This window comes from Pholis gunnellus (assembly GCF_910591455.1).
Source record: "Pholis gunnellus genome assembly, chromosome: 2".
Taxonomy (NCBI): domain Eukaryota; kingdom Metazoa; phylum Chordata; class Actinopteri; order Perciformes; family Pholidae; genus Pholis; species Pholis gunnellus.
The window spans coordinates 839,731-857,230 of record NC_136536.1 but is presented as its reverse complement, the minus strand read 5'-3'; the positions used below and the strand labels follow the sequence as shown (position 1 = coordinate 857,230).

The following is a 17,500-nucleotide window of genomic DNA, read 5'->3' as shown; positions in this document are numbered from 1 at the left end:
ACCGATGTCAGCAGGGATTCCCACAGAGAGGACGGACGAACGGACGGACGAACATACAGACGAACAATCGGATAAACAGACGGAGGAACGGACGGACAGAAGGATGAACAGACAGACGGAAGGAGAAACAGACTTACGAACAGACGGATGAACAGAAGGACTAACAGATGGACAGAAGGAGGAACAGACGGACAGAAGGATGAACAGACAGACGGAAGGAGAAACAGACTTACGAACAGACGGATGAACAGACTTATGAACAGACGGATGAACAGAAGGACTAACAGATGGACAGAAGGAGGAACAGAAGGAGGAACAGATGGACAGAAGGACGGACAGAAGGAGGAACAGTCAGACGAACAGACGGACGGAAGGAGGAACAGACGAACGAACAAATGGACAGAAGGACGGGGAGAGGGAGAGGGACAGACGGACGGACTAATGGATGAACAGACGAACAGATGGACAGATGGACAGAAGAACTGACAGACAGACAGACGGACGGACAGAGAGACAGAATCTTTTATAAAGGTTCTACCAGGACCCACCTTGGACCCAACAACAACAACAACCGGTTAAAGAGTCCACCCAGATTCTACAGAAGTCTTCTATTGTGTAAGGGTTCCACCCAGAACCCTCTCTGGAGGTTCTATCCAGAAGCGTTCCACCCTATAAGGGTGCTAACAAGAACCCACCCAGGGGGCTCTACCATGAACCCTTCATAGTCGAGGGGTCTCCTCTAGAACTTTATCCAAATAATGTCCATTAGGAAGGAGGTCTCATAGCTGAGGAGCTGCTGGCTGAAGGGTAGACACCAGTTAAACCGCTGAGTGATGACATGACAGCATGGTTAAACAGTGACTGGACTGCATATAACGTGTGTGTGTGTGTGTGTGTGTGTGTGTGTGAGAGTGTGAGAGTGTGTGTGTGTGTGTGTGTGTGTGTGTGTGTGTGTGTGTGTGTGTGTGTGTGTGTGTGTGTGTGTGTGAGTGTGTGTGTGTGTGTGTGTGTGAGTGTGTGTGTGTGTGTGTGTGTGAGTGTGCTTGATGGTAACTGAGGCAGTGCAGCTGAATGCAACCAGTCAGGCTTCAAGTTTATTCATAATTCATCAACACACTGGAGATTTGACTGAGGCAGGTAAAGGAAGGTGACTGTGTGTGTGTGTGTGTGTGTGTGTGTGTGTGTGTGTGTTGAACTTTGATGTCCGCATTGTGTTGTTTGTGCAGTATTTTGTATTTGAATGTTTATTTGGTCTGTTTTTCATGTGGCCGATTTAAAATACTGTCTTCAAGAAAACCTTATAACACTACTATATATATCAATATATATATATATATATATATATATATATATATATATATATATATATATATATATATATATATTGCTCCCACTGTGGACTTTATCCAATAAACTGGCGACAATAACTTTTCATCTGAAGAGAAAAAGGTTTCACAGGAAACTTTATTGCTGCTGGTTTATTGAAAGACGAACACAGAGGGAGACAAAAAAACAGAAATGATATTTAATAACTTGCAGCTTCATTTCTTCATCTTAAACACGTGAAGATGATTTCAGGGGACGTTAGAGACGGAGGCAAAGCATCGATGTGGTGTAGACTCAACGGTTCTGAGCTGTATTAATAAGAATATTGTGTTTGTATATGTTTATGTTTAATAAATGAAAATATTTTGTCCATGTTCTGTATTCTGGAGCTGCTGTTTAAGGTCAATACGGCAGATTTTGGTGCTGATGGTGCTGATAGAATGATGAGTTGATGAAGATGATGGATCTGATGAAGATTGGTGGAGATGGGGAGGTGGAGGAGTGCGTAACAGCAGCTTGAACGTACTGAAGGTGGAGAAACATATTTAAGAGAGACGGCAGCACGATGATAGGCTGACCATGTCACAGTGTTGTGCTGTTGGATAGAGACACCAGCTGATAGACAGCTGATCTCATGACTGACAGACCCAAACAATAACAGCTAGAAATGATGAGTGGCTGCATGAGGAGTGATGCAGATGTTTGGTGAATAAGCGACGAGCTTAGACATCCAAGAGTCTCGTCTTCCTGTCTGAACTCACGCTAGAGCTTCATTTCTCTCAATCATCCACCAGCTTTGTCAGAAAGTCCTGTCTGTCTGAAGGTTAAAGGTTAAAGGTTCTCAGTAGGAACCAATGAGGTCGCAGCTCAGAGACACAGACAGGAAGTGGGACAGAATTGAGGGACGGACGAAAACTGATTTTAAATCCTGAACTGAATCTTTTAAGGTTCATTTCAGACTCAATGTCTCCTTCATAACACCTTTCCTCCTCTCCTCATTCCTCCTCTCCCCTTCCCTCCTCTCCCCTTCCTTCTATTTACCTTTCATCTTCGACACCTCCTCTCTGCTCCTCCTTCCTTTTGACAAAACAATTTCTCCTTTTATCTCCTTTCCTTCTTCCTTCCTGTGAACTACTCCTACTCCTCCTTTTCCCTTTGCTTGCACATCTCCTCCTTTCAGCTCCCTTCTTTCCTCCTATCTCCTCGTTTCCTCCTCCCTAGACTCCTTCTCCCTCCTTTTCCTTTTGACGGCTTCGTTTCTCCTCCTGTCCTCCTGGTTTGTCTCTCATTCTCTGTCTCTCTTCTGTTTGTGTGTCTCCTGACAGGACGGCCATACATGGACATGGAGTAAGGACTGCCGGACGCCTCCTCCTCACAAAGCTGCCGTCTCTCCTCCTCCTCTTCCTCCTCCTCCTCCCCCACTAATGCCCCCCCCCCCCCCCGACAGAGAGACAGTAAAACACAGAGGCAGATAGAGGAGCATTAGAGAGGGCAAAACAGCAAGCAAAAGCAAAAGCAGACAGAGGAGGAGAGGAAGAGGAAGAGGAAGAGGGAGGCTGCACATCCATAACCTCCACTTAGATGGAGGGAGGACATTCTGTCTATCCTGCAACTTCAGGAACCATCATCACAATTTAATACGAATTTGAAAGGCTGCGGCGCTGCAACAAATCTGTCTTCAGAGGGAGAGAGGGCGGGCGAGAGAGAGAGAGAGAGAGAGAGAGAGAGAGAGAGAGAGAGAGAGAGAGAGAATGGAGGCCAGACTCTGATGTCTTAACACTTTCCTACCTGGATTTATTTCTCTTTGTCTTTTTGTCTCGAATCCCCACAGCAATAAAAAACCTGTGACGCAATATCAGAGAAATAACTTCATCATGATTGTTCCTCACGTGTTCTCAGGCTGCTGAGGGTTCAACAGATTGTGTTTTTCTATCCGGAGAGTTTGTGCTGTGAAGTGGAACATCTCGTTATTTAGGAGAACTGGACTTTACTTCCTCAAAGTTTGTCATCTACAATCTAAAGAGACGGAAATATTTCAGCAGATTTCTGAGAGTTTTTTATTTTTTAAAGGTGCCGGTTAACCACTTTTTATTTTGAAAAGCAACAGGAAGCCCCCCCAAAACCAGTAGGACGCCAGAACCTCATCAAAATAAAAGACGGGCCACATACCTGTCGGATGCGTCGGCTTCCTCCCTCCTTCACGGCATTTTTTTCATGGCTTGACACCTAACTGCCGTCTTACCCCTCCCTCTCCCGCCCTTCCTCCTTCCTCCCCCTTCAACATGTCCGACCACCTCCTCTCTCGCCGCCTCGCCCCCTCGAGGAAATCAGGGCAGGAGAAGAAGAAGTGAGGATTTAGTAAACTCACATCCTCAGGTTCATCCTCATCCCCCCAACGAGGACACGACTCGTCCCTCTCTGCAGGTCGGGACGCTCTGATGCAAGATGGCGGCCGGCGTGGCGACGTGGCTGCCGTTTGCGCGGGCCGCGGCGGTGGGATGGCTGCCGTTGGCCAAGAAGACGATGCCCAAACCTCCCGTGGACAACTCGTCCAAGTCAGATGAGATTCTGTACGTCAACGTCAGCGGGGTCAGGTTTCAGGTGAGTGCTGCGGTCTACTGAGCATGCTCAGAACGACGGGAATCGTGATCCTTGACCTGCATGAAAACTGTTGAAGGATAAAGTAGTAACATAAAGAACGACTTTATTGTGATTCCAGCTGTTTTGAGGAATAAGTGGACGTAGTCATGGTGACGTCTCTCATTTGTTTGTGGATGGTTTGAAGCCTTGAGTTCAGCGATTTGTCCGTCGCCATCTTGTTTTTTTTTTGCAACCAGTGAACAGGAAGTGACCATATTAGGACTGAGGAGTGACGTAGAGACGGCGTATACGTCTCTGGTAGAGACCTGTCAATCACTGTGTAGCCCCGCCCCTAAAGCATCCCCTGCTTTATAGTCTGTGTGACTCTAAATGGACCATCATTTACTAAATGAACATCATGCTGTATTGAAGAAGACTTGAAACTAGAGATTGAGACCATAAACTCATGTTTACAATGTTTACTGAGGTAATAAATCAAGAGAGAAGTAGAGTCATTTTCTCATAGACTTCTATACAACCAGAGGAGTCGCCCCCTGGTGGACACTAGAGAGAATGCAGCTTTAAAGACACTTCAGGCGGATTCCTTATGTCTACATGAAGTGCTACTGATAGTCGTCTGCTTACTGACTAATCAGGAACCTTTTTTACGGTGTTCACAAACAGTCTCAAAGCTCGTGTTCACACAGACTTTAAAAGTTAAGATATTTTTATTGTTCAGATATGTTGAACCAGGCGTCGCTGCAGCACATTTTCATTTCTTCCTCTGAAATCTAAAGTCTTTTTTGTAGGTGGTTCTCTTCATCTTGAGAACAAGGACATCGTTTCTTTTTAACTTTACATTAAACCCCCCGTTGCCCCTCTTTGATGTCAAGAACACCTCTTTCATGTGTTATTTCCAGAACTGCCTCATCATCACTCCATTATAATCGCCCTGCAATCACGATGAATTGATTGAACTGATGATGAATTGATTGACCTCTGTAACTTTAATTTATATTTAATCGAGAGCAAGAAATGAAACGTTGCTCACATGAGGTATAGTTTCATCATCAGGTGTAAAACCAGGAGACGTCTGTTCAATAAACTCCAATATTTCATCATTTATTGAAGTTCGTTTGTGTCTCTTTTGTGCTGTCATTTTACAGTCAAACACCTTTTCTTCAGCGCTGCCAGAGTCTGCTTGTTTAGTATGACTTTTAACTCGTTGTCTGTGAGATTTTGTAGTCCCTCATTAAAGATTCAAGGCTTTTAAAGGGGGCATTGTTGACCATATATGGTGTTTTTGGGGGTGTTTCTTATGTAATTCAGCCTTTATGTTTGATTTATACTCATTTCCTTTTTCAGTACAGGACGTTCTCATGCATAGAAAGAACAGATTTTTTTCAACACCAACGAAATGGTGATATATACTTCATTACCCATGAGGCTCAGCAGCTATTTCAGCCAGAGCATTCTACTGCGACTTGTAGTCCTAAAACCAAGAAATTAGTTCGTATTTTATCACTTCCTGTTCCCTGTTCCCGTGTTTCTATTAAGATTAGATATTCAGATCTCTGTTTAACATGAAATGAGTAATGTTTAATAAGAAACTTTTATTTCTCTGATTAAAAAACAGGTCAGTGAACGCCCCTCTGCTGAATCTTATAAAGAGTGTAAATGAGTCGACTAAACGTCTTCATGAGAACACTAGTCCTCCTTTGGCTTAATGGTGGAGACACGTGACCGTGGTGGAGTTCCTTTATAGTCTAACATGAAGTCTTAATAACACATTTAATACTCGACTTGTTTCTTTACAGAATTTGTATAAAGTAAATAAAGTAGTCCATGAAAATGAGATATGAGTTGTCAGATTACAATCCCTGGTTGGTTTATGGCGTTTTGACGGTTAAACTCGTTGTCTTTTTGATTTAGTTTGTCTTCTGGTGTTTTAGAGAATAATGCAACAAAATCACGCCACGATGCCACGCTCGAGTATAAACGAAGCTTCAATCTTCGGCCTCTTGCTTCTTCCATGATGCAGTAGTTGAAGAATGCAGACTGTAGTTTCTATTAATTGTGTTGAGGTTTTACGGTAAGAACCATTCCATCTTCAGCGGTCCAAACACACTGAGACGACCACCTGTGTCTACTTATTACTAATTCCCACAAAAATAAACACCAAGAAACCCTCAAAAAACACCCATAACGGCTTCAACAATGTATTTGCTATATTTTGTGTCGGTGGAATTAAAGCTTTACCTCTGAGATAGAGTGGAGTAAAAGTATAAAGCTGCATAATATGGAAATACTCAATGTTGTACTTAAGTTCAGTACTTGAGTCCCCCCAACACCTGTGACTAAACATCAGCATTTCTAAAGCCTCTTCACAGCAGAGGTAAAAACATCTTGTCAAATAGAAAACTTTGAGTGTTGTCCGCACTGGTTTGTTTTTGCTGTGAGATTTGTGATTCAGCACTATGAACGCCCACACGAGACCCAGATTTAGAGTCTCAAAAGTAAAACTGTCTGTTTTTTTCTTTCCTCTTTGATTCCTCCAGACATGGAAGAACACTTTGGACCGTTATCCGGAGACGCTGCTGGGTTCTTCGGAGAAGGAGTTTTTCTACAACGAGGACACGCAGGAGTACTTCTTCGATCGGGACCCCGAAATGTTCCGGCACATTCTGAACTTTTACCGCACCGGGAAGCTCCACTACCCGAGAAACGAGTGCATCCAGGCCTTCGACGAGGAGCTGGCCTTCTACGGCATCGTGCCCGAGATCATCGGGGACTGTTGCATGGAGGTAAACCTCCAGAGGTTAGGTTTAGACAAGAAAACCACCAACAGTTAGCTTTAGACAACAAAACCACCAACAGTTAGCTTTAGACAACAAAACCACCAACAGTTAGCTTTAGTCAACAAAACCACCAACAGTTAGCTTTAGACAACAAAACCACCAACAGTTAGCTTTAGACAACAAAACCACCAACAGTTAGCTTTAGTCAACAAAACCACCAACAGTTAGCTTTAGACAACAAAACCACCAACAGTTAGCTTTAGTCAACAAAACCACCAACAGTTAGCTTTAGACAACAAAACCACCAACAGTTAGCTTTAGTCAACAAAACCACCAACAGTTAGCTTTAGTCAACAAAACCACCAACAGTTAGCTTTAGACAACAAAACCACCAACAGTTAGCTTTAGACAACAAAACCACCAACAGTTAGCTTTAGTCAACAAAACCACCAACAGTTAGCTTTAGTCAACAAAACCACCAACAGTTAGCTTTAGTCAACAAAACCACCAACAGTTAGCTTTAGACAACAAAACCACCAACAGTTAGCTTTAGACAACAAAACCACCAACAGTTAGCTTTAGACAACAAAACCACCAACAGTTAGCTTTAGACAACAAAACCACCAACAGTTAGCTTTAGACAACAAAACCACCAACAGTTAGCTTTAGACAACAAAACCACCAACAGTTAGCTTTAGACAACAAAACCACCAACAGTTAGCTTTAGACAACAAAACCACCAACAGTTAGCTTTAGACAACAAAACCACCAACAGTTAGCTTTAGACAACAAAACCACCAACAGTTAGCTTTAGACAACAAAACCACCAACAGTTAGCTTTAGACAACAAAACCACCAACAGTTAGCTTTAGACAACAAAACCACCAACAGTTAGCTTTAGTCAACAAAACCACCAACAGTTAGCTTTAGTCAACAAAACCACCAACAGTTAGCTTTAGTCAACAAAACCACCAACAGTTAGCTTTAGACAACAAAACCACCAACAGTTAGCTTTAGACAACAAAACCACCAACAGTTAGCTTTAGTCAACAAAACCACCAACAGTTAGCTTTAGACAACAAAACCACCAACAGTTAGCTTTAGTCAACAAAACCACCAACAGTTAGCTTTAGACAACAAAACCACCAACAGTTAGCTTTAGTCAACAAAACCACCAACAGTTAGCTTTAGTCAACAAAACCACCAACAGTTAGCTTTAGACAACAAAACCACCAACAGTTAGCTTTAGACAACAAAACCACCAACAGTTAGCTTTAGTCAACAAAACCACCAACAGTTAGCTTTAGACAACAAAACCACCAACAGTTAGCTTTAGACAACAAAACCACCAACAGTTAGCTTTAGACAACAAAACCACCAACAGTTAGCTTTAGACAACAAAACCACCAACAGTTAGCTTTAGACAACAAAACCACCAACAGTTAGCTTTAGACAACAAAACCACCAACAGTTAGCTTTAGACAACAAAACCACCAACAGTTAGCTTTAGACAACAAAACCACCAACAGTTAGCTTTAGTCAACAAAACCACCAACAGTTAGCTTTAGACAACAAAACCACCAACAGTTAGCTTTAGACAACAAAACCACCAACAGTTAGCTTTAGACAACAAAACCACCAACAGTTAGCTTTAGACAACAAAACCACCAACAGTTAGCTTTAGTCAACAACAGTTTAGACAACAACACATTCAGATTATAACTTTTATAACACCTGCCTGTTTCTTGGTGTACTTCAGTGGATACTGTGACCTTTGACCTTTAATGTCTTCCTAATGTCTCTTGGAGAAGAGCTTTGTCAGCTCGATGACTGCTGTGTAAAAACACAGACAACTAACCAGACTCCATTGTAAATCAGGTTTCAGCTTCATACTCCAGCTTTCTTTCTGTAAGTGATTTCTTTAATGAGCCATAAACAAGTAGCTCTGAATAACAAATCACCTCCAGAGCTCTTTATGTTTGTCAGCTCAGCATATCGTCTTCAGAGGCTCTTATATCTTTATGTCTTTGTCTTTAAACCTGACCCGTCTCATGGTTCAGTGTTTCCTCACATTCCTTCATTCTGTTCACAAATTTAATTCTCATTTCACTCGCTCAACTCTTCGCCCACAGTTCCTCTGTAGAAACAGTCCACATGCTTTTTATTTTTATTCTTCTCGTAAATTTCACAGCTTCTGCTGTTTTTCTGATGCTTCTCTCTGCTCTTACAGCATTTGGCTCAACATCTGGGTTTTTGGGGCAAAAAGGTTTGGGAAAGAAATTTAACTTCCTGCAGATCAGTTTCTTAGTCGCTGTGAAAGTCGCTGGCTGCTGCAGGACTTTCATTTATTTATCACCATAGTTATCTAGCTGGCTTGTTTTGTTCAGGCAGCAGCTTGTTGGTTTATTAGTACCGGTGTGTCGGCTGCTGGCTGTGGGTCAAAGTGTGATGTTTTTACAACATTAGCTCACTATGTTTAGAGCCAAAAGGGAAGAAAACAAACAGTTAACCTTACTTAAGAAACTCAGTCGGCATAATTAAATGTTAGCATTGTATGTTTCTGCAAAACAAAATGTAAATGGTTCATGTCAGTATTTCTACTTGAATATCAACGTTACAGTGTTTAAACGTTTTGACAGCTCTGATAGGCCGGTGTTTGCTCGTTAGCATCAGAATCTATAAAATCCGTGGAGCTGTCCGTGGTGCTGAAGCAGCCGACGTATTTGTATGTTTTTTCCTGTTGGATCTATAAAGTACACATTCTAGTTCAGAGAATATTTCACGTGTTAAAAATACAGAAGAAAAAGTGGAGTTCATGGTCTGCTGGTCTATTACCTAACCCTAACCCTATGCCTGCTAACACCAGATGCACTAATAAGACGGACTATACAGTGACCTTTGTCTTAACCCGGTACAGTCTGAATAATATGATTTAAACGTGGCGTTCGTTGATTGTAAACGTTGTAAAAGACAATGTGGATTCACTTTGAGACATAAACGACGTCTCCTTTGTTAACGTGGTACGTAGAGAATCTAAATTAAATCCCTGCTTTTGTAGCAGGACTTTGGTCTCTGACTTGATTTAATGTTGACACGCTCACGTTGGCCAAACAAAGTCTTCAATCATTACAGATAAATCGTATCATCTTCCTCTTCCTCTTCCTCCGATTTTTGTGTGAAGGAATACCGAGACAGGAAAAAGGAGAACCAGGAGCGTCTGGCGGAGGACACGGAGGCCAACGAGGGGATGGACACTCCCCTCCCCCCTCACAGCACCTCCAGGGAGCGCCTGTGGCGGGCCTTCGAGAACCCCCACACCTCCACCATGGCGCTGGTCTTCTACTACGTCACCGGCTTCTTCATCGCCGTCTCTGTCATCGCCAACGTGGTGGAGACGGTGCCCTGCCGGCCCCCCAAGGGCAGCGTCAGGGACCTCCCCTGCGGGGAGAAATACCATCTGGCCTTCTTCTGCATGGACACGGCCTGCGTGCTCATCTTCACCTTCGAGTACCTGATGCGCCTCTTCGCCGCGCCGAGCCGCTGCAAGTTCATGCGCTCCGTGATGTCGGTGATCGACGTGGTGGCCATCATGCCGTACTACATCGGCCTGGTGATGCCCGAGAACGAGGACGTGAGCGGCGCCTTCGTCACGCTGCGCGTTTTCCGCGTCTTCCGCATCTTCAAGTTCTCGCGTCACTCGGCGGGTCTGAGGATTTTGGGCTACACGCTGAAGAGCTGCGCCTCCGAGCTGGGCTTCCTGCTCTTCTCCCTCACCATGGCCATCATCATCTTCGCCACCGTCATGTTCTACGCCGAGAAGGGCACCAAGGGCTCCACCTTCACCTCCATCCCGGCCTCCTTCTGGTACACCATCGTCACCATGACCACGCTCGGGTGAGTTGACGTCACTTTCCCTTTTTGTGTGTTTTTCTTTTTCCGCTGCTGTGACGCTCAAACTGATATGTTCTGTATGTTGCCACCGACCTTGTGTTTTGTGATATTATTGTCGTTATTATTGGTTACGGAGATGAGTTTTAACAGTCTGTTTCCACCGTGAGAAGAGAGGAAGTGTGAAAAATATTATGTGTGTGTGTGTGTGTGTGTGTGTGTGTGTGTGTGTTTGCCTCCCACGCGTTGCTTCTCGAGTTCGGTTGTGTATTTTCACTCTGCTGGTGCCCACACACACACACACACACCCACACACACTGCTGCCGTGTGGATGGAGCGTGTATGTGTGTGAGATGATGATGATGATGATGATGATGATGATGATGATGATGATGATGATGATGATGATGATGATGATGATGGTGGTGTGTTCACCCTGCAGCTCTGATCTATTATCTGCTGTTCAAAGAGCCTTTTGGAAACTTCACAAATAGAGAGTGAGTCAGTGAAACGACCATAAGCTTCTCCAACACACACACACACACACACACACACACACACACACACACACACACACACACACACACACACACACACACACACACACACACACACACACACACACACACACACTCTCTCTATATGACTCTATACTCCTACCTGTCTGTGAATGGAATGCAGTGAGTTTCAGTGAATGACTCAGAGTTGAGATCTATTGAATGAACAAAATCAGATTTGTGTTTTATTTAGTAACTGTTTCCTGTTCACTCTGAGAGGACAGAATCTATGGTAAATACAGAATAATAATCCTCTGTTAGGACACTTTGTTGTCACTAACTGGAGATTGGAGGCTTTTATTCTGAAAGGCCTCATTCTAATCTCCTCTCCTTCAGTCTCGTCTCCTCTCCTCTCCTCTCCTCTCCTCTCCTCTCCTCTCCTCTCCTCTCCTCCTCTCAGTCTTCAGGTCCATTAGTTATCAGCGGGCCAACCTCTAAATGGATTCTCCAGGCTTTTACATCCTCCCCCTCCTCCCCCTCTCCTCCCCCATCTCATAACTTCTACTGCTGCTCTTTGTTACTTCCTGTTTCTTTCTAGCGAGTTTCTCTCAGTTTGTCCTCTCCTCGCTCCTCTCTCCTCTCCTCTCCTCTCCTTTTTCCTCTCCTCTTTCCTCTCTCCTCTTCTCTCCTCTCCTCTCTCCTCTCCTCTCCTCTCCTCTCTCCTCTCCTCTCCTCTCCTCTCCTCTCCTCTCCTCTTTCCTCTCCTCTCTCCTCTCCTCTCCTCTCCTCTCCTCTCCTCTTTCCTCTCCTCTCTCCTCTCCTCTCCTCTCCTCTCCTCTCCTCTCCTCTCCTCTCTCCTCTCCTCTCCTCTCCTCTCCTCTTCTTTCCTCTCCTCTCTCCTCTCCTCTCCTCTCCTCTCTCCTCTCCTCTCCTCTCCTCTCTCCTCTCCTCTCCTCTCCTCTCCTCTCCTCTCCTCTTTCCTCTCCTCTCTCCTCTCCTCTCCTCTCCTCTCCTCTCCTCTTTCCTCTCCTCTCTCCTCTCCTCTCCTCTCCTCTCCTCTCCTCTCCTCTTTCCTCTCCTCTCTCCTCTCCTCTCCTCTCCTCTCCTCTCCTCTTTCCTCTCCTCTCTCCTCTCCTCTCCTCTCCTCTCCTCTCCTCTCCTCTCCTCTCTCCTCTCCTCTCCTCTCCTCTCCTCTTCTTTCCTCTCCTCTCTCCTCTCCTCTCCTCTCCTCTCTCCTCTCCTCTCCTCTCCTCTCTCCTCTCCTCTCCTCTCCTCTCCTCTCCTCTCCTCTTTCCTCTCCTCTCTCCTCTCCTCTCCTCTCCTCTCCTCTCCTCTTTCCTCTCCTCTCTCCTCTCCTCTCCTCTCCTCTCCTCTCCTCTCCTCTTTCCTCTCCTCTCTCCTCTCCTCTCCTCTCCTCTCTCCTCTCCTCTCCTCTCCTCTCCTCTCCTCTCCTCTCCTCTCCTCTCCTCTCCTCTCCTCTCCTCTCCTCTCTCCTCTCCTCTCCTCTCCTCTCCTCTCCTCTCCTCTTTCCTCTCCTCTCTCCTCTCCTCTCCTCTCCTCTCCTCTCCTCTCCTCTCCTCTCCTCTTCTTTCCTCTCCTCTCTCCTCTCCTCTCCTCTCCTCTCCTCTCTCCTCTCCTCTCTCCTCTCCTCTCCTCTCCTCTCCTCTAAACACTTTATTTGAGGAGAGATTTTAAATGAGAACATGTAGAATAAAATGTTTTTGATGAAATGTCAAAATCTTAGCTTTGATTGCTTTTTCTGACTGAATTGTTCGTCACACATGATGTGTTCAAGGGCCGATGCAAAGATGGAAATCTGACGATTAAGACAGCTTTTACATGTGATAAACGTCGTTTTGGTGATTGTTTAAAGAAAACATGCTTTTTGTTTTAGGGTTCAGAGACTTCAGGAGACGAGTTACTTCATGATTCATAATCTTTAACTATCTCGTCAGGATCTAAAAGATATGAAACAGAAAACAGGATCGTCTCATCACACTCTTTAGTTTCACTTAGACGGACTGTGATCAGAGCAGCATATCTGAGTTAAAACATGTGAGTACATGTCAATGACATCGAATCTGCATTCAATCTGGATCTGAAACTCTGGAAAGATTTAAGCAGTTTTTACTTCTTGTTATGAACAAAAATGACCTTAAAACCCAGACGTTTCCACACATTATCAATTTGAAGAAATAGTCATTTCAGTGTAGACATTTTAAACTTAACTTAAACAAACAAAGAAAATCACTTTAAATCACTTTGAAACTGATAAAAAACATGAAGGTCCTTTCATGGTTTCCTCTGGTTTTAGTGTCTGTTATGTTTATAATAGAGTCGGGATGGAGAAACATTATAACTTCTATCCATCTTAAACCACTCCTCCTCCTCCTCCTCCTCCTCCTCCTCCTCCTCTTCATCTCCTCGTCTGCAGTCCGGGCGTTCCATTTGTTTCTCTGTGTTCGCTCCGATATCGTTGTTTTTCATCGTGCTGCTTTTTATTGCTTTGCTCCTGTGTTTTTTATCACTGAACAAATAATCTGTAAGTGAAATCATAAACCTGCTGCAGCGCCTCCAGAAGTAATATAAGATCTGTGAGTGTGAGAGGAAACCTGATCTGGAGCTCTGCAGACTGTTTGTGTCTGGACTGAAGAAGAAGATCCTCTTCCTCCTCTTCCTCCTTCAGGAACTCTGATTACTCTTGGCTACCGAGCGAGGACCATTTGGGGTTCCAGTGAGACAGTTCAGCAAAGAGAGTGTCGTAGAATGCACTTTTCAGAAACGAATATAATGAATGCTACACACATGTTACATACCAGATCGAACAGCAACATCTGGGCAACACAACCATGTAAGTCATTTATTAGACACTCCAAACACAATTATACACAACTAATATAAGCAACTAGAAGATGTACCACAATATCACGTATTTGTCGCCATGACAAATACGTGATATTGAACAAAAAGCTAACGGCTAACACGGCCGAGCAATATACCAGAAAGCATGAGAATTCGACACAGAATCCAGAGATATCTTCAGAATTTCTCTCCGTGAAACCAGTACAACACTGTGAGCAAACAAACGCCAGAACGACAAACCACTTCACCGAAAATAAATCACAGCCAGCACCTCACCTTTATGTTGAATCACAAAAAGACCGGCATAATTCCCCATTTGCCTGCTAAACACTGTTGCTACGTATGTCCTGTGTCTGTCATCGGTTTCCTGGAGAAGGGGGTCAACCTAACTTGTTGGACCCCAGGGAGAAGGGATCAGACTTTTGGCGAATGGAATTTTACGCTTGGGGGCGCGCAGCGTTTTTTCAATTTTTACTGGCTAACGACTCTGTCAATCAACACCAGGCTTCTACTACTGCATTCCTGAGACTCTGACGCGTCTAAAATGGTGTCATTTTCTAATATTGACCAATCATAGGCTGGCTGAGCTTCAAATACACACATGAAGACTGGAGCTCAGACGAGAATGGATCCATGGTTTACAGCCTCAGAGAGGATTCTGGCTCTCAAAATGATGGCAAACTGCTGGATTAGGTTAGATAGAACACTATTAGTGATAAAAGAAGTCAAATATATAGTTATCTACTATATACAATTAGGATAGCTGCAACAGCTGGTTCCAAAATGAGAATTTGGCTTGACCCCGCGTGACCTCTCCGTACTGAAACCTCTATAACTTTGTCCTGCCAAACATTTTTTTGAGACTACTGACGTGCTATGATTTGGGAGAGTTTTTAGGCTAGCCAGGGCCTCATTTCAAGAACAAAATAACAATAAAAGTGCTTTTTTTTTCAGGCGACCCTGAAAATGTTCAATTTGAGCTGTGTTCCATCTTCATTTAGTATTAACCAGTAACATATACACTGATATTTACACATCTGAACAAATCTCACAAGTGTTTCTGTTATTATAACATCAACATTATTAAAACAGCCCTTGTAGTTACAGAACTACAGTCTTTTTGGTATGGTTATGCAATTTTTGAGCAGAGGCCTAAAAATAGGGCTAGGTATTAAAGAGAATAACTCGTTCAATAGAACAGTTAACGGTGATGCATCTCTCACTAACGAGCTGGAATGATCTCACATGATCTCCAGTTGAGTAAAGATGAATTAAACTCCTCCTACCTTCATGTCCACCTGTTGTTTTATATGTTCTGAACATCTGATGTGTTTCAGGACAAAACATACATCCTTTCCTATCCCCTTCAGCATAGGAAACACTGGACCTTCCTTTACCAAAGGAAAGAAGATAATGATTCTAATGTTGAAATTTAATGTCCAGACAATCAGATAAACTCTGAGTTTATTAAAAATCATTAATCTGAAGATAGTTTGATCTTTAATCTCGTCCTCTTCTTCACCGTGAGACTGAACGAGCCTATAAGATCAACTTTACCGCCCGTCTGTTCACTTTGAGCTGCTGCAGAGCACTTTAGCATCAACATTATTTATAAGAACAAGGGGGAAGCAGCCATTTCCTCTGAGGAACAGGATGTATATGAGCTGGAGAGTGAGAGTAACCGGCTTATAAAACGGCCTGGATGGAATTATAGAGCGTCCCAACGCTGTTAATGTTTTAATAGAGAGGAGAGAGAGGAATCAGAAGAATCTAATCAAAGACACTGAGTTTATCTCCTCCATTTCCTCCAGCTGACACAAAATGGCCGCTGTGGCCCCCTCAGGCCCTGAGACGCCTGTTAGAGAGATTTTATTGTCATTGCACAGAGATACCATTACTCATGAGGGCTTCTCCTTATCAGTACAGTTTAGCAGTCTGGTCTCCTCCAGCACTCGTAGCTACACCTAAACATAATGTTCTGTTATTCGTAACAAAATCATTCCGTATGTTCTCCACGTAATCTTGAACGAGGAAGGATAAAGAGAACAAAATCACATACGGGGCATGAGTGGAGGTGGATGAGTCCAACAAACAGAGATCTTTACTTCAGAAGACTGTTGTTTGCTCAACCTAACTAAGTAGTTTAGTTGTCTCAACCTAACTAAGTAGTTTAGTTGTCTAAACCTAACTAAGTAGTTTAGTTGTCTCAACCTAACTAAGTAGTTTAGTTGTCTAAACCTAACTAAGTAGTTTTGTTGTCTCAACCTAACTAAGTAGTTTAGTTGTCTCAACCTAACTAAGTAGTTTAGTTGTCTCAACCTAACTAAGTAGTTTAGTTGTCTAAACCTAACTAAGTAGTTTAGTTGTCTCAACCTAACTAAGTAGTTTAGTTGTCTAAACCTAACTAAGTAGTTTAGTTGTCTAAACCTAACTAAGTAGTTTAGTTGTCTAAACCTAACTAAGTAGTTTAGTTGTCTCAACCTAACTAAGTAGTTTAGTTGTCTAAACCTAACTAAGTAGTTTAGTTGTCTCAACCTAACTAAGTAGTTTCAACGAACACATGGAAATAGAGCATTTGTTGGGGACTATTTTAAGCAGCAGATGAGTGTTTGTATGAGAGATGGGGGGGGGGGGGGGGGGGGGCTGCAGAACTATGCAGTGAGCAGCTGATCTTTGATCTTTTTCTTTTTGAATCATGGTTCATATTCTCATAAAAAAGATGGAGGTATAGTCTTTAGTGTTTTTGATTTGTTCCAATATATTATCTTATATTTTATCATTACATTATATTTTAAATGTATTGCTCACTAACAATAAACAAGACTCTGTGTGCTTTGAGACAAATGCTAACAGCAGCATGCTTACGTGTTGATGGGTACTATATAATGTTCACCATCTTAGTTTAGCATGTTAGCATGCTAACATTTGCTAATTATCTCTGAATTAATTGAATGTCTTTAGTTCTGCAGATGTTTGGTCATAAACTAAAGTAGACAGACAGACAGACAGAGAGACAGACATATTCTAACATAACTTACTGATAAACTAATAGTGATCTGATGTTTGCTCCATCACTTGTCTGGACTCAGTGACCTGTAACATCTGCATTAGATCACATTCTCCTCTGAATCTAAAGGCCTGTTTCTGAGTCCACACATATGCTCTGTGTGTGTTTGTGTGTGTGTGTGTGTGTGTGTGTGTGTGTTATGTAACAGGTCACACTTATATATAACTAAATGTTACACACAACAGGAACATGACATTTGGCTGAGGTCTTTATGTAATATGCTAATCTTTAGGTTACACTAATTATCATCGTATGCTAATTGAGACATTTTGGTAACATGGAGCTTCAAACTGCAGGAGATATGATACATTCATATTATTACTGATTATCATTACTAACATCATAACTGATACATTAAGGTTATTACCACTATTACTAAAACATTAACATAGTTAAGCAGCTAACAAACGAAGGTTACATTCAGTTACATTATGATGCGTCCAGGCTCTGTTTGGTGAAAATGATTACTGGGTGAAGGTAAA

The 17,500-nt window shown here is 43.0% G+C and overlaps 1 protein-coding gene across 1 annotated transcript in view; it reads left to right on the top strand.

The window, feature by feature from the left end:
• Window positions 1–3,771: 3,771 nt before the first annotated feature.
• kcnd1 (potassium voltage-gated channel, Shal-related subfamily, member 1) overlaps window positions 3,772–17,500 on the top strand; it is a gene marked incomplete at both ends in the record, with an annotated part of 35,719 nt that continues 21,990 nt past the window's right edge. The window contains 3 exons of the mRNA XM_079177817.1: window positions 3,772–3,927; window positions 6,465–6,710; window positions 9,886–10,598. Coding sequence (XP_079033943.1) covers window positions 3,772–3,927; window positions 6,465–6,710; window positions 9,886–10,598 — 1,115 coding nt within the window. The remainder of the gene's footprint in view (window positions 3,928–6,464; window positions 6,711–9,885; window positions 10,599–17,500) is intronic.